Source organism: Macrosteles quadrilineatus, unplaced genomic scaffold (assembly GCF_028750875.1).
Source record: "Macrosteles quadrilineatus isolate MER2022 unplaced genomic scaffold, UCM_ALF_1.0 Scaffold_2__2_contigs__length_208266976, whole genome shotgun sequence".
NCBI lineage: Eukaryota > Metazoa > Arthropoda > Insecta > Hemiptera > Cicadellidae > Macrosteles > Macrosteles quadrilineatus.
Genome location: NW_026542595.1, coordinates 42,912,887 through 42,935,684, shown reverse-complemented (window position 1 = coordinate 42,935,684; position 22,798 = coordinate 42,912,887). Strand labels below are relative to the sequence as shown.

The 22,798-nt window shown below is 33.0% G+C and overlaps 1 protein-coding gene across 1 annotated transcript; it reads left to right on the top strand.

The window, feature by feature from the left end:
* Nucleotides 1–726: 726 nt before the first annotated feature.
* Nucleotides 727–21,912, top strand: LOC128987389 (uncharacterized). Its single transcript, XM_054408217.1, has 9 exons — nucleotides 727–778; nucleotides 5,596–5,795; nucleotides 7,776–7,897; nucleotides 9,029–9,175; nucleotides 11,625–11,838; nucleotides 12,350–12,489; nucleotides 13,406–13,539; nucleotides 14,771–15,039; nucleotides 17,388–21,912. Exons 2-9 carry the CDS (start codon nucleotides 5,596–5,598, stop codon nucleotides 21,685–21,687), a joined length of 5,526 nt encoding a protein of 1,841 aa, XP_054264192.1. The 5' UTR covers nucleotides 727–778; the 3' UTR covers nucleotides 21,688–21,912.
* The last annotated feature ends 886 nt before the right edge of the window (nucleotides 21,913–22,798 follow it).

The following is a 22,798-nucleotide window of genomic DNA, read 5'->3' as shown; positions in this document are numbered from 1 at the left end:
ATATAAAAATTTTAATGAATAGTGTTTTACCCTCTAGGGACATCAAAAGGAAAAAGTATATCGGTCCCGGGTCTAGGTCTCACCGTGCCACCTACGGTAATAGCTACTTGCCTATAGGAAAATTCGCTAAAAAGTATAACAAAGAAACCAAAGAGAATAGTATTGTACAATGTTATAGTAGTTTATGCAACAACCGCGTGAAAATAATGTACAATCACAGCCTAAACCTAATTCAACCTACAACCTAATTATTATGGTAAATTAGGTTTTGGGTAGCGATTTGTCCAATTTGGTTTTTCCAAAATACACAAATCATTGTTTTGATTACTCTACTAAAAAATTTAATTAATGGTTTATTTAAGATGAAATTTACACCTATACAGTACATTAGTTTAAAATCAACAGCATTCTGGCAATCAATGTTTCTAGAGGGGAGGGTATGATTGTCAGATACTTATAAGATAAAAAAATATCTTGCACATTAAAAAGATGGCTGAAACGCAGTGTAGGTATATAGGTGTGTTTTGTTTTAATATGTTAACAAATTGGCTGCCTTCAGTTTTCTATGGTTTACCAACATAGAGACAATTATTGTAGATGACATACATGGAAGATTGTTTTGAACATGTCAGACTGGCCTACTTGGAATAGTTTCATCATTGTTTTGGAATGCTGACTGCTGAGCAGAGCAGAATAGGCAAGACTCAGCACAGAGAGTGACAGTACTCAGCATAGACAGGCAGACAACACTCCAGACTCCACACTCTCTCACAATCAGGTAAATAACAGTTGATCAAACAAGTGTTAGTCTTCTGTCAAGTTATAAGGCTTCAAATGTTTGTGGCTTACTGCTAGTAATACTTCCGTGGGAGACTAATTGATATGGACCTCTTTAAAATATTTGTATAACAAACCTGACTAAAGCATTCTGATCAATAATAGAGGATAGGTATCCCTTAATTTCTTGTGAGATGATGAGCCAGATCTTTATTTAAAATTTGTTACAAGTTTCTAGATTTTTTTATTTAACCCCTCTCAACAGAAACAATTCATTGACTATAGATATTTGGTGTGACATTGAAAAGCTATTAGGTACTTCCTATAAATAATGTGTCTTTTAATGGTTTCAACATCCAAATCTTGATGTTTGTTAACGGTTACTTTAATATTTTAAGCTAGTTTTGTTGTTCAATTCAAACTGTCAAAGTTTATGTACAGCCAATTCTAAAATAATAATTTATTGAATGAGAAATCTGTAATGGATTCCGCAGATGAGAGCACTTCTTGGTTTACAAATGTTCAATGAATCTGCTATGGAGTTAGTTAATTGTATTGGAACTGGCATAAAAGATAGTCCATTGATTCCTTGATGTAGTTTTGAGAACTTTTCCAAAACGTAATTCTAGTGTCAACTCAACACATTCATGTACAGTATGTGTTCTCACATTAGATGTTGCAATTTTTGACCATTTTAATTTTCGAAGTAAAATATCTTGGATATGTTTGTAAGTCCAAAAAGTTTCGAACTAAATTCTTTGGTCTTTTTCAATTAAACAATTTTTATGTGTTCTACTGAAAAATGTGTATGGTTATAAAATTCAAACTGGAACCAGTTCTTTTAACCCCAGAAGACAAAAGTTGTTACGCCTTTTGCTCTTGCATCACTTGATGTTGGTATTATACATATTGCTTTGAAGAAAATATGTTTAAGTGTAAGACAATACATTTTCTTATGAAAATTTGACATAAAAGATATTATGCAAACAGGTTTTTAGTTTGATGGAAGCTCTTACACCTTCCTTGTCCTGAAAAATTAGTTTTACGCACAAACTAAAAATAGCATAATGAGTCCATTTCCTAGGAACTGAGAAATTTATTTAACAATACTGTGCAGAACAAATTCTAGCTGTGACAGAAATAGTTAGGTTAACTAAACAGAGGCAGGCCAAGTAGATATCACATTTGTTTACATTTTGACTGAGAACAATGAAACAAAGTAGATTTGAACTAAAATGAATTAGTGAGCCATTTACATCTTATTGAGAGTTAATCATGAAAATTTTAATCAGTACAGTATGCAAATGGAAAGTTTTTTTTACCAAATTTTGGAATTAGCAATGACATTGTCTATCCCTCACCTGAATAATGTAGCTCAGCCACAAAACATCGTAACCTAATTTAGTAATTTTTGTCGGGTTCACAATAAATATTCAGCTATCACAAATAAAAACTGTAGATAAAATAATAATGTTCAATTTGTGTTAAGATTTTTATCTTGTTAAAAGTAGTTTGCACAGTTACAAAACACCTAAGATATTTTAATCTATACAAACGAGGATGTTTGTTTGTATGTTTGTATATTTGGCAGTTATAATATCAGACACCGACGGACAGATAGCCACTAAACTTAGTACATACGTGTAGAATTTCATGGAATAGGTTTATACACCATCAATTTCGTGATCCGTCCAAACGCCTCTGCCTCAGTGGCTCTGAGTTTCCCCGTGTTAACCTAATGAGTACTTATATTTAAACTAGCAACAATGCCCATTGTGGTTAAATACAACGGTCTCAAGTAAAATAATGGTTGTGAAATCCATACACCACATTATACTAACTACTTTAATGGTACAGATTAAGCACATTGCATTAGAATCACACACTTAACATAAGGGACACACTTTAAACACAAATGCAAATTGTTAACAACAAAATTTAATCAAAGAAAAATCAATTAGATAACAATATAACAATAAGCTGTTGAATTATTATAACACATGTTTCGTATGATTAGATTATGCATACTGGTAAACTGCCATAAAACCAATTATTGTCTATAAAAATAATTGGTTTTTCTTTTCCGAGTCGGGTTAGCTCTTCTACCCGACCGATTTTCATAATTTTGGTTTTAAAATAAAGCTATGCAAGCATATATTTATCATCAAGCATCATCATTAATTTATCTAATTTATTGCTCGACAAAAGAATTTAAATTTTATGTTTTTTTTTTATTTTACACTTCAATTAAAGATGTATTCCAGCAGTTCTAATTACATTACCCTATATTTTTTGGTCCAAAACCTTAAGTGAAATACCAGCTTTCATTTGAGCTATTTATTATTAAGATCAGACTACCTAAAGCACACTGCTGAATCACAAATCAACAATAATTACAATCGTTTTAGTACTTATCTGCAATCAATGATACGTAACTCTTTTTTTATTTAAGTTATTTTATAAGTCTTGGTCTTAAAATACTTCAAAGGCTTTCAATTGAGATATTGATAGTTTTAATCAGTTAAGTTCAAGATATTATATCGCTCAATCATAAAATATAAATTTGATTATATCTTGGATATGGAATTTAGTTTTAGATATAATATTTACTTAATTCTAATTACTTTATTCTATTTGTTTTGACCTAAGAACCTTCAGTGAAATACCAGCTTCCATTTGATTTATTGATTATTACGATTGGACGTTACCTAAAGCACACAGCTAAATCACAAACAACCCAAATTGTTAAAAAATTTAGTTATTTATCATCGATTTATAGTCAAACGATCTTGCTTGCAACCTCAACAGTAACTGTTGACTTTGACAGGTTTTACCTAGTAAATTAAAAAAAATCAAACTTTCATAATTATTTGAAAATCTACAGAAATTAGGCATTCCAATGACCTATTAATCAAATCGGTTCAGTAGAACTGTAGAATTAATTGTACAAAGTTTAACAAAACATCTTTAATTCAGTATTTTCTCACCAAGATAAATTGGGAGGATGCTTAACGTTTTTGCAAATAACTTTGAAACGGTAAGGAAATCGACCAAAGTGGAAGGTGATATTCTGAAAGAGAATAAAATTTCCTACAAATTACTATTATGTATTTCTTGAAAATACTCAATAAAGGCAGCCTTAAGTTGGCTACAAATATAAACTTGGAGATATAAACTTGGATAAAAATGAGTTTTAAATGCATTATTGTTTATTTTTATTTTTTCACCTTAAATATCTAATAAAATCAAACTTTCATAATTATTTGCAAATCTACACAAATTAGGCTTTCCATCGACCCATTAAGTAACAAAATCGGTCTGGTAGAAGTCTAGATTTAGTTGTACAAAGTTTAACAAAAATATATATAATTCGGTTTTTCTCACCACTATAAATTTGGAGATCACTTAGCTTATTGCCAATAACTTTTAAATGGAGGAAAAATTGATGAAAGTGGATGTGATATTCTGAAAGAGAATAAATTTACTACAAATAACTACTATGTATTTCTTGAAAATACTTAATAAAGGCAGCTAAAGCTGGCTACTAATAGAATCTTAAAAACAGAAACTTGAAAAAAACAGTTTTTAATGTATTTTCGTTATTTTTACTTTTTTACCACAAATATTTAATAAAATCACTCTTTCATAATTAAATGCAAATCTACATGAGTTAGGCTTCCCAATGACCGATTAATTAACAAAATCGGTCCAGTAGAAGTCTAGATTTAGCTGTACAAAGTTTAAGAAAATATCCCAAACTCAATATTTTCTCATTACTATAAATTCGGAGGTTGCTTAGCTTTTTTGCAAATAACTTTTAAATGGTGAGGAAATCGACCAAAGTGGAAGGTGGTATTCTGAAAGACAATAACATTTCCTACAAATTGATACCATGCACTTCTTGGAAATACTAAAAAAAGGCCCCCCAAAAGTCGCACCCAAATAAAAAGTGTGAAAAACACCGTTTTCAATGTATTTCTTATGGAAAACTTGTTTTTTTTTATTTGAACCATAAATCATAACAAAAACAAACTTTCATAATTATTTGCAAATCTACACGACTTAAGCTTTCCAACGACCCATTAATTAATAAAATCGGTCCAGTAGAACTCTAGATTTAGTTGTACAAAGATGTTTAAAACTGTTATATAAGATGGGATTAAAGAATCTTAACAGCTGTTTCAACTAAACAATTTGATTCTGTGATGTTCAATAGCATTAAAAAGTTAATAGGTTTACCAACAGGATGCAGCACTATCAATTGTTTAAATTATTTATGACAACAGCTAAATTGTACCATAGACTAATAGAATAAATATAGAATGTCAAAGGAATGTTCCGGCGTCCACCGATAGGAGTGCCGTGTAGTTACAGCACACACCGCTGCAGGCGAGGAGCGCAGGAGCCGCATGCAACCAGCAGACGCTGCAGCGGTGTGCGCCGTAACTACACGGCAAACCTAGCGGTGGACGCCAGAACTTATGCTAACCGCAGCACAGCTGACGGTCTATATTTACTCTATTTGTCTATGATTGTACCAAGCAGAAACAAAAATCTGTGATGCATGGAATGGATGGTTTTTTTTTACAGTTATGTTTATGTAGCCAGTAAACGTTATGTTTGGAAGTAATTTACTAATAGTAAATTAATAAAAGTCTATATACATACAGCAGATCTAGGGAACATAATAATTGTTCTCTTTAGCGTTCTCAAGCTGCTTGCTATTACTTTCAAGGAATCAAAATTGTATCTTCTTGACCCTGTTGCATGGCGCAGGTATAGCGGCTAAGTAAAATATAAAATGCCGTGTTTGTCCAGATGGAGACGTGGTGGTGGCTGCTAGCGGCGGCAGTGCTGGCGCAGCTCTCACAAGTATTATCAGCTGAGGAGATCACTCAGGCACCACAACAGGACATCATCGTGACACTCAACACACTACGAGCAATCTCTCACACTTCCGATAACTTCTTGGGCATTTCTATCTCTCCCAAACAGCTCTTAAATGATGGTCAATACAGGTAAATTGGCAACATGAACCTTAGGAATTTACTAATTTTAGGGGTCTAAAAACATTCAGATCAGAATAATATAAAACAATCTATAGCAACTCTAACATTCATGACCAGCAAACACACTAACCTTAGTACTTTCAATAAGTATCTGTACAACTTGCTTAACCTGTTCTTCACAACAGGTCTCTTGAGGATAAAAAAGAGAATAATGTGGTTTTTTGAATATATTGTTGAAAACAGTGGTGTGTTGATCATAGAAACAAAACTCAGAAGTACTATCATAGACAAAAATAATTAAACATAGACTGTCAGCCGTGCTGTAGTTACCATAGGTTCTTGCGCACACCGCTGGGAGCGCCGTGTAGTTACGTATCGCCTACGCTGTAACTACATGGCGCTCCCAGCGGTGTTCGCCAGAACCTATGGTAACCGCAGCACAGCTGACCGTCTATATTTAATTCTTTTTGTCTACGTATAGCATTATGAAATCCTTTTTTGGTTTAATTCAGCTGTGTGGCAGGATGAAATTATTAAGGGGGGGGTTCATGAAAAATTATAAATCTTAAAATGATTAACCAAAAATATTGACACTTTTTTGGATATTACCTATAACCATAGAAACAAAGTAATGGGATGGAATTTTTTCATCCCCTGTGGGGGAGGGACGGGTAATTTTTCATGTTTTACAAGGGTTAACTAGATCATGTGCCGATAAAAACCCATAAAAGATAATTGATAACTTTTTGATTCTATGGTGTTTCTTAAAGTATGCTCTAGCTATGATCTGTAGGATGGGTTTTGTCGATAAAACATACCCCCTTAGTAGATTTCCCATCCTTATGGAACAGCTGAAGCCAATTTTATTTTTAGTTATGTGCGGGCACATGTAGAGGTTGTGTTTTGTTTACAATTTGTTTCATGGTTACTTCAGTAATTTAAAACCTTGTTTAACCAAATAAAACGATCTAATCATAAACACAACTCATCCTCTAGCTACATAACCAAACAGTAAAGCACAAATCATCATGAAATTAACTCTAAAATATAATAGAAACAAAATCTCGTCGACACTAGCCACCAGTGTCATCGGACATGAACTAGACATGAAAAATGAGCTTCAAAATTAACAATGGGATTGGAAGTCTACTTGTGTTGGTTAGTTTATAGTTTTATGTAGAAAATTAACAGTAAACAATATTATTAAAATATGTTCTATTAGGATTTCCTTCAAATCCATCCTACAGATCACAGAACTGAACAAGATGAACAAAATAAACCAAAAAACATCCCTCTATCTCTTCTAGAAGCGGAGCTGTGTAATATCTAGTGTAAAAAATACAACGTTCGGGAATCCACAGAATCCGCTGTGACCATTGTTTGAGAGCAGTTGTAGCCCCCGCTCTTCCAAAATAACTAAACAGCTGTGACATAACAATATATGAACCAAAATATGTAAAAAAAAATATTTTCCAAAAAATTCAGTTTTTTTCATGAACTCGGGGATTAACATTATTTAGGGATTTTACATAAAGATTGTATACTTTTTTTTGGCTTACGGACCAACCAATATTTAACTCCAAAAGCTTGAAATTTTATAATATGATTGGGGCATGTAAATTTTATAGTTCATGAGATTAGCCAGGATTTATGACCAACCTAAGTGTAAAATTTCAACCCAGTTGGGTTGGGTAATCTTAGGGCTCACACACGCCAGATTTCTATTGTTGAAAATTTGTCAATGGCAATTACTTTTTGTTTTGCTGTGGTCTGTAGTTTAGCTTCTTGAGCACCAACATTGAGTTTAAAAAAGTGTCTAAGAGAAGTTTTTTATTTTTATGAAATAGGCTAAATAACAGAATTTGGACATACTCCTTAGAAAGAGAAGACAAAACCGTTGTAATACATTTTTATGCATATATGGATGTGTATATGCAATGTTTTAAATGCTATTCCTACTTTTATAGCTTATCTGTTGATATGTTGCAGTGTTTCTACCATCAACATGCTGCGGGCCTTGTCCCCAGGATATCTACGTGTTGGAGGTCCTGAATCTGACAATCTGTCCTTCAAAACATTGGATAATTCATTAAATGCTCATCTCTTAACTGGTAAGTCTACAATCTTTAATTTGAGGTGCAGCTTGATTTTTTCTGGTCAAAAGTGACAATATGTATATTATATATATATACTAGCTGTAACCCGCGGGCTTTGCCCCGTTTAACTTCTTAATTTTCAAGATTATCTCGTTCGCATGGCTCAATCACGTCCTGGTTGAAGTTTGTTCGCTACGCTCACTCACCTTTAGGTTGGAGCTCGTTCGCTGCGCTCACTTGCCTTCAGGTTAGCTCGTTCGCTACGCTAACTCGCCTCCAGGTTGAAGTTCGTTCGCTACGCTCACTCACCTTTTGGTTGCAAATTAGCTGTTGTCATAAATGTAAAAGAAATAATAGTGCTGCACCCTCTTGGTAATCCTTGTAACTTTAATGCTATTGAACATCATAGAACAGAACCAACTTGTTTAATTGAAACAGCTGTTAGGATTCAATAATTCCATTTCTCATAAGGTTAACATGGGAAACTCCAGAGCCACTGGGGCGGAGCCCGAAAGGATTTTTGAAATAAGAATATGCCTATATGTTAATCGGGAATGTGAGCTATCATCATGCCAAATTTCAGCCCAATCCGACCAGTATTTTTCGCGTTCACTTGTCACAAACATCCAAACTTTCTCATTTATAATATTAGTAGGATAATAAATTATATATATATAATTTTGTGTTATTTTTTACCCCCCCAAAAAATTTGTTTAAACTAAGTCTCCAAAATGGCAGTTTTATACCATTTCTTTGTCCAAAGTTAGTTTAACAAATTATTTTATGCAATTTTTATGCACTACTGTATTACATTTAGTAAAAAATATATGTATATGTACATGCCCGAGGGGGGGCGCCCCCTTCTGGATCCGCCACTGATTCTGAGTCTAGTTTGCCATACCGTATATATCTTTACACTAGTACAGTAATAAATGATGCTAACTAACAAAAGGTCAACTTTAGACAGTAAAGAGATAGGGTTTGGACCTTACAAACATACAAAAATTCCTATGTCGTAAATAACGCAAAATGAAATTTAAATAGCTACTTCCCTATAGGGAAATTCGCTAAAAGTTGGAGAATACATTATTTTAAGTAAGTAGTGTAATGATTTTACAGTCAAATAATAAAAGTTATAATTTTCAGAGAGCCAGTGGGAGAATATTAACCAGTTAGCAGCTGATACTGGCTTGCGACTTGCATTTAGTTTGAGCCCAAACTCTCGGACCCAGAGTGACCTATTGAGGTTCTCCGATATCAGAGGCTATGACATCACGTGGCAACTTGGATATAGTAAGTCTTTTAGTTTCTAGGAATACTGTATACACAAAACTTGAAATCATATCGATATGTATGTAGAAGGATAAATGTAAAATCACTAAAAAACCCAACGTGAAAACAAGAGCACATGTTATGAGAAGTACTACTTGTCAAGCACCCAGTAATCAGTAATTGATGTTTACCCTTGGTTGTGATTATAAAGAATTGTTACTCTCATTACAATAGTAAAGTTATCTCTTAAGTGATTTAAATTAGATCTACTTTAGATTTTGGAGTTGGTGATGTTTGCCAGGCACACTTGCAATTAATGCAAGGTTTCGGTCTGCCTTATAGAGAGCCATAAACTTTTACTTTGGTCTCTTGGTATCACAAAGAGGGCTTTCCACATTTTTAAAATTATGAAGCACAGTTAATGTTTAATACCTTGTAAAATAGTAGCATTTACTATAGTTTAAGGTAATCTTTCATAAATTAATTGATACTATTGTAAATGCTAACACTACTACGGATAAAAAGGTCAGTTTAGTTGTTGTTCATAGTTCATGTTTACGTATTTGATTTTTATCCCATAAAAAGAAGGGGTTCTGAAAAAATCAAGCTACTTCCAAATATGATAAAGAAACCTACAAAATGAAGAAATGTTATTTACTTTGATACTTTTTAAATAATTTATAATACTATTAACTGAAATGGTGACAATACGAAGGTAGGTATTTTAAGCCAAGTATGAATGGAGATAAGTGTAGGGATCTTGTAGTCTTGTTTCTGACTAAGGCCGACATGTTCCTTAGACAGGACTGTTAATTAACAGCCCACACAGCCAATGGTAACCATACTTGGGAATAACGAATAGAAATTCTATCGAATAGCACTATTCATTAGTTTTTTTGGCTAACTTCTATTTTATTAGTTTGTTTTTAAATTAACTAACTAATAACTTCTATCAGTTACTTTTTACGGGACTAACTAATAACTTCTAACTAGTTAGAATTTTCAACTAACTTTCCCAATTATGCAGAAGCATCTAAAATACTGGTTATTTATTTCACGTGATCAGTGAGGGTTGCGTGCGGCCGTGAGAGGTCAGTGCCCTTGTAGATAAACAACGCGGGGGGGTGGGGAAAGAGAAAGTCAAAGTCCAGTTGCTTTGGAATGCAGTGGGCCTGTGGAAGGGTAGTGACGGCCATTATCAACACCCCAAGCACTGATGGGTGGGAAGGGGAAATGTTTGTTTGGTGATTGATATATCATCTCAAGTGTCAAAACATTGTCTTTAGTCGATGTTCATTATCTGACAAGTTTTATGTCATTTGTTTATGTTGTAGTAATGTAAAATGTGACAATGTTTGATTAAAACACAAGTACCAGGGGACCGATCTTGCTCGAGGTGTTTGATTTGTTCAAGAGGTAAAAAATAGAGCTTATAAGCCTACAAATATTTTCAGTCTTACTACGATTAATTAAGTAGTAAAGTCAATTCGTTTTTGTTAGATATCCACTTATCACCAATTTAGTCTACAAAACCTTTTAATTTGGACGATCAATCTATAAAATGTCCACAATAAGCTTCAATCGATATTAAACTCATGATACATAACATCTGTTATCTAACGACCGTTATTGCATTAAGTCACTGGGATCGTGGAACGTTGCAACTACGGGATGGTGTAATAACGCATCAATTCGTGCGGTGCATCGTCGAAAAATACAAATCTCCTTGGCCTTTCCTCTAGATTATTAGTTCAATGTCAGTGTATATTGTTTTGCAGTAAAACACTTAATGTTTTTGAACAGTCGTAATTACCCCTTTGGTTAGTAAGACATCATACAATGCAAATGTATTATACAAGCAATTTTCAATAGCATTAAAATTGGAGGAAATCGTAGGAGCCATTTTTTAAATCTTGCGCAATCTTTACTCATATTACAGTATATATTAGTAATCAAGATGTCACATTAAAAAATACTTTAAAACAACTGCCCAACAAACAACTAATTTCTACTAAAACTAACTTTATTTTCTATCAGTTAGTTTTTCAACTAACTAATAACTTCTATCAGTTACTTTTTAAACTAACTAACTTATAACTTCTATCAGTTACTTTTTACGGGACTAACTTATAACTTCTAACTAGTTAGAATTTTTGACTAACTTTCCCAACTATGATGGTAACTATGGGACCTACGGTTTATAGTGGAATCAGAATCACATTTTTGCCTTGTCATTTATACAACAAACATTTAGGGATGTAATTTTGTTGTAAGTTCAATAAGTATCATTAGACACAAACATACGGTATTTAAATATAGGCCCTACATCAATATATAGCGTAACATTATTTTTATTTATAATTTTAATTTTGATTCCTATTTAATCTTATTCTTGATATATTGTGATGTGTATTGATGTCTAGTGATTCCTATTTAGTGCACAGAAGAGTTCAACTCATTTTTTTTCCAGGCACACCAAAAAGCAATGATTCTGTCGTTTTCTCTGAGGAATCAGTTGAACAAATTACAAGTCTACGCCGTCTTGTTGATTCCTTCCCAAGATACCAGAACACAGTAGTTTTGAGCCCTGACTTGGAGTTCTGTGAAGATAACAAGGATCTTGAAGCTCTCAAGAATTTCCTCCAAAAAACAAGAGATGATTTTGATTTTGTCATTTTACAGATGTATGACAACCTTGTATTTTGATAGACCTAGTTGAAAGTAAAACTAAATGCCTGTTATCAAAAGCCATAATAAGTTATTTATTTACTCACTAATGGGAACCAACAGTACATATTACAGTTGGAATGCTTATTTCAGTAGTTAATCAAACATTCAATCAAATAATGCTTGACAGTTAAAGTTCATTACTCATTTCCAAATATCAATCAATTATTTAAGAGGTGACACAAACTTTCGTGTATAGCTGAATGTGAATGCAAGGGGAGTGTGGAATATATTTCACAATTATCTCAGCTTGAAACTCTTTGAGATCATAGGAACTACGGTTACATCTAATAACTTAAGTGTACATATGGTATGTTTTCCATTACCCCATCAGAGTCAGACATATTGTCCATGCTCTCACTATATTTTATACTCAAATGTTTATGTTCAATTCACCAACTATAGAGTTAAATTTTGTATACAAAAGCACATAATTTGTCTGATACATTTTGTTGAAATTATTTTCAGGAAACCTAAGGAAAGCTTGAAATCCATAAGAAATAGTTTTGAGAAATTAGATAAATACTCAAGCGAGATTGAAAAGATGGCCTTCAACAAAAACGACATGATTACAGCGAAGATTTCATCAAAACAAAAATTTTGGCTCGGTGAGTGTATCATCTTTGGTTAGATATAATACAATAACCCAAATATCCATATTATAGAAAAACCATTCCATATAGAAAGTATCAATCTAAGTTACTAACACACAGTAAGTTCTTTTTGTTTTTCAATGTTTAAAAAACAGAATTAAAGTAGAAAATAATATTCAGTTTGAGCAAAATAAAACTCACTTTTATTTTATTTTAGAAGTCCTTACATAATTGTGAGGAACCCAGACCTACTGAGAGTTTAACAGATGCCATGAGCTGTGCCATGTACCTGGGTCAGTCTAGTGAACTGGGATATCACACACTATTGCTGCCTCTCACACAACTCTCTTATGGTCCCTATAATGTACCAATATCATACTTTCCATTCCAGTATTATAAATAAAGTATCAGTTAAGGCGAGAGTTACCAAAGTAAAGTGTAATACTTTTTTGTTTACACTATTTATAAAGTACCGTATGTTTTTTTATTTACAATTAAGAAGATAGCTTTAATTGGTTTTATGGTTAAAAAATCCATAATAATAACAAAAGTGAATATTATTTCATTTGTAGTGATATTTTTTGAAGAACAAAAATAAGTAGCCCAGTAGAAACAACAGTTTAGTACAGTAGTGACACTGTGATTAAACTCTTGGTTTATTTACTGTTGTGGTTTAAACTATGGGCCATACATTCACTTACCTAATCACACACATACCTTACACAAACCTTAATACACTTTGACCTTACGGAAATATTAATTTAAATGCTTTTTACAGTAATTTTTGACTATTTTTCAGTCTAAAGCAAAAAATGGGTCTTATAAATCACTTTAATTGTTAAAGGAAGAAGCAAGAAAGAGAATTGGCCTTTTACAGTTACCTGGAGAATTTGTTACATTTTCCCTCAGTGTGCTCCATTACTTGTTACAGTGGAGGCTGAGGAACACAGACCTACTGAGAGTTTAACAGATGCCATGAGCTGTGCCATGTACCTGGGTCAGTCTAGTGAACTGGGATATCACACACTATTGCTGCCTCTCACACAACTCTCTCAACCTTCACCAGTCAGTATCAATACCGAGTCAACTAAATTACCGTATTAGTTCCAAATTTTAATATCATTTATGAACGTAGGCCTACATAAATAATAGGTATAGTTTCTGTATGTCTGTCTGTCCCTGTGTCAGTTTGTTTTGGAAGAACACAAAAATACTGAAGTGACAAGGCTGAAATGCAACACAAGGGCACAAGATGATCCAGGCCGATATATGAGCCTGGTTCAGATAAAAGCTATCTTGTTTCCGTCTAACGCCATTGGATGCAAGCCAATCGCACAATTTCAAGTATAGATGTGTTTGCCTCTTCAACAACAGTCTAGCCGTCATGATGGAAGTGTAATTGTGCCGCCCGTTGTCACAATATAAAAATTTAAAAGTTTACTGCAATTGATACTTCTGCTACAGTTGTGAGGTATGGTCTGTATGACTATAAACTTATACAAAACGTATTGAACTTTATTATCAAGTGAGTGAAGTTTACATAAACAACATAATAAATTATAGCTTTGTCCAGTTATGGGACATTCAATTTAAAATGGCCAAACAAAATTTTGTTTTTTTGAATGACAATGCCCGACCTCGCACGGATATCTTTCAATCATTTAAATTTTAGATTTTCCCTGAAAACATGCAGACCTTGCTTCGAGTGATTTTCATTTGTTTCAAAAAGGATACTTGGTTATCATCTCAGTGCTTTTTATGATGACGGGGTTCAATCTCATTTCACCGATGGATGGGCTCGCAGGGGTCAAAATTCTACGACTAATAAATTTCAAATCTTGTTCACAGCTATGATAAGTGCCTCTCTTTGTTTGGTCACAATGAAGAAAATTAGTATTTTAGTTGCTCTTTTTTTAATGTATACAATAAATTTTATTTCTTTGATCAATTTTTTTATTTTATTCCAAAACGTCCTCGGATGTCTATTCAGGCCCTTAAAATCTTAATTCCTACGCTCACTGAACGGCCAATATTCCTGAAGATATTAATTTTATTTGGCCACACAGTGGATTAAATTAAACCAATGCAAATTTTATAAAGCCTAAATGGTACAGTCTAGTTTTGTTTCTATCAATGGTGGAAATGCAACTGTTTGTACTACAACCATACACATTTCTGTGCTCTTTACTCCATTGTAAAACGCAGGAAATAGCTAGTAAACAATAAGTGTGTATCAATTTAGTCAACATATCCAAATGGATTAAACTTGTTTTACTATTGGAGCTTGATGTTTCAGAGCTACTGGACAATGTTGCTATACAGAGCCCTGGTGGGGAGGTCAGTGCTGGGGTCTAGGAGGTGGCCTCAAACAGCTGATGTTGCTGTGTTTGCCTCGTGTACTGAGACTAAGCCTCATGCCGCTCTGGACACAGAGTGGGAGTACGGCACTGGAGCTGTGACTATGTGGGGAGTCAATTCCGCTAACCACAGCTCTCGCATCTTCCTACGAGCTGGCTGGAGAGTGGACTACGTGCATCTCTACATGATGACAAGTGATGACAGAGGGTGAGTAGTGAGTAGTGAAATTAAACTAAACTTTAATCATGTCAAAGACACAAAAAATGTGAACAATTCAATAAGCAGGCTTTTATTTACTGTAAATTAAGAGTGAAAAGTCCATTTGCTATGGGGAATTTGCATGGGTAATGAATGTGTGTGACATATCACATTCTAACCAGACCCAGTTGTTCACATTAAAGTAGTGGTGAGTTCTTAAAACAATTTTTATGTTTGTAAAAAAGAAATTTAAGAGTTGCGTACCTAATATATTTTATTAATCATATTCCAAGAGGAGGGGATGTTTGATGCTCTTGTTAGCATATTTCTCATATAGGAAATGAGCTATTACCATAGGTCTCATCCTTCTCATCGTAAGACCTAGACCCGGGACCACTTTACCTTTTCCTTATTAATGTCCCAAGAGACAAAAAACACCAACCGTTGAAATTGGCATTTACGATTGATTGAATTCATTCCACTATGTAGCCTACTTGTCTAAGATTTTATTTTACTGGCCTTTCAAAAGTCTTTATATGTAGTATAGCCCTGACGTGAATGTGAATTTGAAAGAAGTTGCTGGGCTAATCTTTACATTTATCTTGTTTAACAAGTTCTCTACCAGATGCAATCGGCCGAATATGTGTAGTGTTGTGAAACTTGGTAGTGAATGTGTTAAGTGTTAGAAATCAGAAATAACACTAAATTAATTTTATTTCATGTTTTATTCAGAAAAGCTTACAAGATCAAAACTAAATAGCTTGACTCTCCATTGTCGATTTCCTGCTTGTTGTTTACTCACGTTCAGTCCATTCAACAATTACTTTTTATTATTTTCAGTCCAGGAGTAGGGTTACTATCAAAGCCGAATAAATTAAGCATAAATATATATACAGGGTGTTTGGTACTCAGTGTGAAAAAAATTTGTTGGTGTAAGTACAAAGTAAATGCAGTATGATGATGGATATAAAATGTCCCAAGTCTAAAAATTAGCTTCCCAAAGAATTATTTTATGTTTTTCAAAAATAACTATGTTTTAATACTTAATACAGCTATTTCTCAATTACCTGTAAATGGATTTGAGTAGACAATGTCATTTTCGTGTTCTACATTAAATTTTGAATAAGAATAATACAAAATGACAGAGGATCAGTTGTAAAAACTCCATCGTAAATAGATTCAAAGATAAAAATTAAGATGTCTGATAAAAATGCAAAAAACATTGGTCAATTGCATTTGTTCACACCCTGTATACAGGAAAGTGTCGGAATATGTTAAAAACTGCGCCATTTTATAAGCTTTCCAACCATATGCTACACTATTGAGGTTTAGATATTTTTTTGTTGATTTTAGTGGTTTGAATGCCAGAAAACAGGGAACTTTTTTACCGTTTTTACTGTTCAAGCTGAAACAAAAATACAACTTTTGCTTAATACATGCTGACTTTCTATGTTTTAAATGATAAAGACGCCATGCTTTGTAGTCTTCAAACCACGAAAGCGTACATAAGCAGACAGAAAGCTCAATGGTGTAGCATATGGTTGGAAAGCTTATAAAATGGCGCAGTTTTTAACATATTCCGACACTTTCTTGTATCCAGGGTGTGAACAAATGCAATTGACCAATGTTTTTTGCATTTTTACCAAACATCTTAATTTTTATCTTTGAATCTATTTACGATGGAGTTTTTACAACTGATCCTCTGTCATTTTGTATTATTCTTATTCAAAATTTAATGTAGAACACGAAAATGACATTGTCTACTCAAATCCATTTACAGGTAATTGAGAAATAGCTGTATTAAGTTTAAAAACATAGTCATTTTTTAAAAACATAAAATAATTCTTTGGGAAGCTAATTTTTAGACTTGGGACATTTTATATGCATCATCATACTGCATTTACTTTGTACTTACACCAAAATTTTTTTTTCACACTGAGTACCAAACACCCTGTATGTATATAAAATATTAATGTCCATTTATTTTAAATTCATAACATTAAGAGCAGTTGCATTAGTGAAGTCATAAGTCTTTATTTACCATTAAATACACAATAAGTACCTACAATAGGTTCGTCATTCAAAATAAAAACATGCAAAATCAAATCTATCAACAAATGCAAAATAGATAAGCTCTAGGCACAAAAAAAGAATACATGCACAAACCATGCAGGTGTACCTGAAAACGACTAACTCACAAACTTACCACTAGTTTGCATTGAACATTTATCAGCACTTTAGCGGAACTTTATTCTTACAATAATAATTTAATTATTATTAGGCGTAGACAATAATTATTATAACCCTGTGTTATAAATAGTACTTTAAATCCTAATATCAATCTTGATATGTTGCAGTAGTATCCTGTTGAATGGACAAGCTTTGCGTACAGTTCACGGTGTACTACCCAGGTTCTCTCCCCACATCCGTGCACTGTCCCGCACTCGCAGCATGACAGTTACTGTGCCTCCCCGGAGTGTGTTCTTCGTGGTACTTCCAGACGCTCTAGCTCCCGCTTGCCTCATCAACACGGGTGAAAAACTTAAAAATCCTCTCAATAATGAAGAGATTTCTCCTATGGCACTCAACATTCCTATAATACCGCCAAAGAGCTCCTATGACTCACAGAAAGAAGAGATGAAGCCAAATAATATTTTTATTGAAAAAGGTGGTGTTTTTACTGATATTGTTGAGAAAGACAAAGGAAGAACTGAAGACAAAAGTGCCACAAAGGAAACAACTCAAAATTCTGCTTTGAAGACAGAGAAAAGTGAAGTAAAACTTAGTAGAAATAAAGATTTAAATAAATTGACTACATCTTTGGCTAGTAACAGTCTTCAAAATATTCCATCCCTAATTCATACTAAAGAAAACAATACAGGAAAAATTAGTACTGAAAAAGCTAAAGAAGATTTTACAGTTCTTGGCAATTTCTATCCAGGAAGAGAAACAAACAAACTTGAAGAAATTCAAAATAAGCACAGCAAAGATGTTAATTTTTCATCCAAAATTTTGTTTCAAGAAAATAAATCTGACACGTCTAAAAATGATAGTAGTGTTAAAAATGACGGTGTAAGAATAAGTAATGACAAGACTGTAGCAACGCAAGTTCCAAGAAGAAAGAGATCACAAGATTATGAACATCATGAAAAAAATCCAGTAAAAAACACTGAAACATCACCGTTGTACAGAAGAGTAAATCTACTGCGAAGAATTTTACACAGAATGCAACAACCAACAGAATATGAAGAGGAGGTTAAACAACAAAGATTATTAAACTTGGCAAGTACTGCAGAGTTAATGCTTGATAACAATTGGAGATCTAGTAAAACGAATAGTGATTACCCTGTCAAAATCCCTTCTAATGAAATAAAACGCCAAGAACAAACTGGCAAGGTTGAGCAAAACAAAGAAGTAGGAAATATTAATTATCTCCCTGGAGAGTTTTATGAAATATTAGGAGGGTTAAAAATAGACTCTAATGTTTCATTAAAGGACAAAGAGGATATCATCGACACAAAAGATTCATTACAAAAACAGACCAAACCGCACAGGTGTAGAGATGACGAAAGTAAACTGATTGTTACTGTAAAGCCTGAAAATGATCCTCAAGAAGATAGAATATTAGTTGAAAGTGCAACAGAAAATTCAAAAAAATACTATGCATTGAAAAGTAGTACATCTGAACAGCAGATCAAACCAGTAGAAGATTATAAAATAAAGTTATTAAACAGTAAACAAATTAAATTTTCTAAAGATGTGTCAGATGAAAATATTAGTGAATATAATGAACGATCCAAGCAAGAAGGTTTTTTTAAAGATCTTAAAAAGGAAGAAAATAACTCCATTAGAATTGAGCCTCTTATTAATCGAGCCAAACGGAAAACCAAACGAGAGGATGAGGACGATGACACATTTTTGATGCCTATACGGGAAAAATATGAGAGCATTGTCGATTCTGACTATTCAGATGAGGTTCAGTTACAAAGGTTTCTTGAAGACTTGACTGATGAAAGTGAACAGCTTGTGCAAATTATTGATGAAGAGTATGAAAGCAATAATGGAATTTCCACTCTTCAGGCAGATACCGTCCAACTCTCAACAGAACCAAGTGTAATACATGATAAGGTCAAAGTGGCTGTTGCTAAGGTCACTGACAAACCCCATTTACTGAATAAAACAGAAGAAACTGACTATTACTTAATGAATAATATTGTCATTGATAAAGAAGTGAAGCCAAAACGGACTTATCCTCCTGTCAATGTAGAATCAAAGATGTTTTCTTCCTTCCATAAACCTACAACCACAGTAAGAAACATTATCGTTGATAATACAAACAAGTCTAGTTCAACGAGACAACCAAGTGGTGAGTTGTTTGAATCCCAGACAGATTATTCCCTTGGAAATCATCAAACTACATCAATGGAACTATCTACTCCAACAATCCCTGATAATTCATACAAAAACACAAATGTATCTGGTGAAAGTATTACAGAGGGAATAAGTAACTCTAATATGTTTATAGACAGTGTACCACTTGGTACTGACAAAACAACCAAATCAGGAATCAATATAATGTCAAATAAAAACTTAGAAAACTATGATGCTAATTCCATGTACCGGTACAATCTAACAGATAATACTACTAATGAATTTAAACCTATGAACAAAATGAATTCATATGAACTTTATGATATGGTTGAAGACACTTCTGAAGACAACAAAAGAGCACCTCAAAATGTTAACAGTTCCAACTTAAATGAAGTCAAAACAGAAAAAAGTAAATCAAAGCCTGAAAATATTGTTCCTGTTCGTTCAGTTTTACTTACGAAAATTTCTGATATAATCACGACTACAGAAAGAGACTCCTTTAAAGACAAATCAATAGACTTTGTCAACTTAAAAGATTTGTATGATGTCCCAGGATCTATAAAACATGATGAGACTTACTCAAATAACCGTAAGTTGATCAATGAATTAGGCAGTAATAATCAAACAAAAAATCTAGGTAAAAATCTATCTAACTTAGTAGAAAATACAGCACCTATCGAGATTTCAGACATAAATTCTGCTCAAGATAATTATGACAAAAAGCAGAAAATGAATAGTGAGAGTAAACTTGAAAATAAAATACTGCCTCCTCCATTAAAACAAACATTAATTATTAAACCACTTCAAACCCCTCCAGTTATAACTTTAAACCGTAACTTAACATTGTCAAAGAAAATAAATGACATCACCAATAGAATATTAGCACTCAACAGCAAACCCAAACAACCATTGCCAACTCTAGGAAAAGGTTCTTCCTTGAACACACTTTTAGAAAAACGCCAGGAAAGACTAGAAGCTATTAAACTAAAACTACAAAAAGCCAGAGAACGATTGTTAAATCTAACCAACCCCAAAATCACACAGGATTCTTCGTCAAACAAACAGAAGCAGAAAAGAGAAATAATCGTAAGTAAAGATACGTTGAACTCGTTACTAAACGGAGCAAAGGAAAACAAATCAGAAGCTCAACTACAAAAGAATAACATGATTTCAACAAAGAAACTAAAGCCATCACTAGACAACTTGTATTTGATTCATCGATTAAGAAGACAAATTTTCGATGGTGAAGAAATAGGTAGTAGTTCAGTAATGGAGGAAGATTGTGACCGATCAAGAAATGGAGAAGAAGCAGAGGGTTATCTCAAGATACAATCACCCAAAAATATTATTACACCTTATTATTTTCCAGAAATAAAAAAATGGCTCATTCCACTAAGCAACAAAACTGAAAACATTCTATTCAAAAGTAAATTGGTACCTGTAAACTTATATGGTATAGTGTCCGATGAATGGGCACAAGAAAATTTAGGAAAAAGTCCTAACACCGAAACAAAAAGACTACGAAGAGCCTTGCGGTACCCATGTGTTAAGGATAATTTTAATGATTTTGAAGCAGAAGATGAAAGTGCTAAACATGCTCGTAGTTTTAAAACAACTCCTAAAAAAATCACACTGGAGAAAAACACAAATGCTCAATCTTTGCCTGATACTGGGAAAGGTTCTAGTTCAATTTTGTCAGGTATTCTTTCTACAAGGTCAAGGAGATCGACCAGTCGAGACATTGAGATGAATGAGAAGGAAATGAAAGCCTTACTAACAAATGAAATTGTTAAAGAAAAACCCTCACATGATGAGCCAGATCATGAAAATGTGTTTAGTTCTATGCTGCACAAAACACTAACTAAAACTGCCTCAAATAAAACAGGAATTGAAAGGATGTTCGAATTAGCCAAGCAGTATCATGAAACTAACCCAACAAGCTTAGAAATACTTCCTACAAAGAATAAACAAACAAAGAAGAAGAAAAATTTGGAAAAATATGTTGATAAAACCAGTGAGGAAAACTCAGCAGTGGAATTAATCGATTATACCTCATCTAGCACATCAAGGTATTACCAAACAAATATTACAGAAACTATTCCTATAAACCACTCTGAGAAGGATTTTTCAGTTAAAAACTCAAGTTTTGTGAATAGTAATTCTACAAAGATCTTTGATGAAGATAAGAAAGCACCAGGGGATGAGTGGTCTGATTTTATAAACCAAATTCAAGAATTCTATGAGTCTGTAACTGATGCATTTAAAAGAGGGATTCCGCTGGTATAATATTTTTGCAACATCTTTCATGAGAAAGACGCAAAACTGTAACTAAGTTACTGCAGTGTATTTATGTTTCATGGGCATCTTAGAAAAAAATGGTGGCCAATTGTAAGTAATTTTTCTGTACATAGGATTATGAAATAAGCTTTTTATACTTTTATACTTTTGTACTTCAATGATATATATATATATATCAATAATATGGAATAAATATGCATATGTTTAGACTTATGTTAGCTTAATTTAATTATAACCTTATACTGCATTTAAAAAAAAGCAAAACAAAAAGGAAATATAAATCAATCATATTTTTATAATACACACTATAAATTGATCACATAATTACAGAAAACAAATTAACTTGCATGAGGATAGATTACAATTTTTGACCATTTAAGACAAAAAATAATTTAGTTTGTTATTCTGAAATTATATTTTGAAATTAAATTTTATACTGACTACTCTCCAATGTTTAAAAATGTCATACTACAGTAATAAAATGTTAGAAGAGGCACTGCTTTCACCGTAATTTTGGTATTTAATTTCTAGTAAAGAAGTGAAAATCATGGTTCTGATAACAAACCTACTGATCCTCTGATGATAAACTAAACTATATTAGAAAATGTACACACATTTTTTTATGTTCTTACAAATTTAAATAATAATTTATCAAGGGGATTATTCATTTTAATTTAATTACTTTCCAACAAGACAACCCTACGAAAAAATCAGTACGATACCTAGTTAGAATGTCACACTATATCAAACAACTAAAGATTGTTATGTTTTCATTTGGTTTTTTGTATTCAATATAGTAAGAGAAATAGGATATGACCTTAAAGAAATTGCAAGAAAACGTTGGTTTTATTTTGTAGTATAGAGTATACAGAGTGACATACTAAAAGTTTGCCAAAATCAGTCCACGGGATAAACCCCTAAAATCATTATTAAAAATGGCGGCTTTGCCAAACATGGACAAATTTTGAAAAAAAGTTCCCAATGCATTTTTTATGAAAATTTTTTGAGACATTTACTTTGGACCACCGCCAATTCCAATTCTGACTGGGTGGTTAGTATTTTGATAGGGAACATGTTTTTGGTCACCATATTGGATATA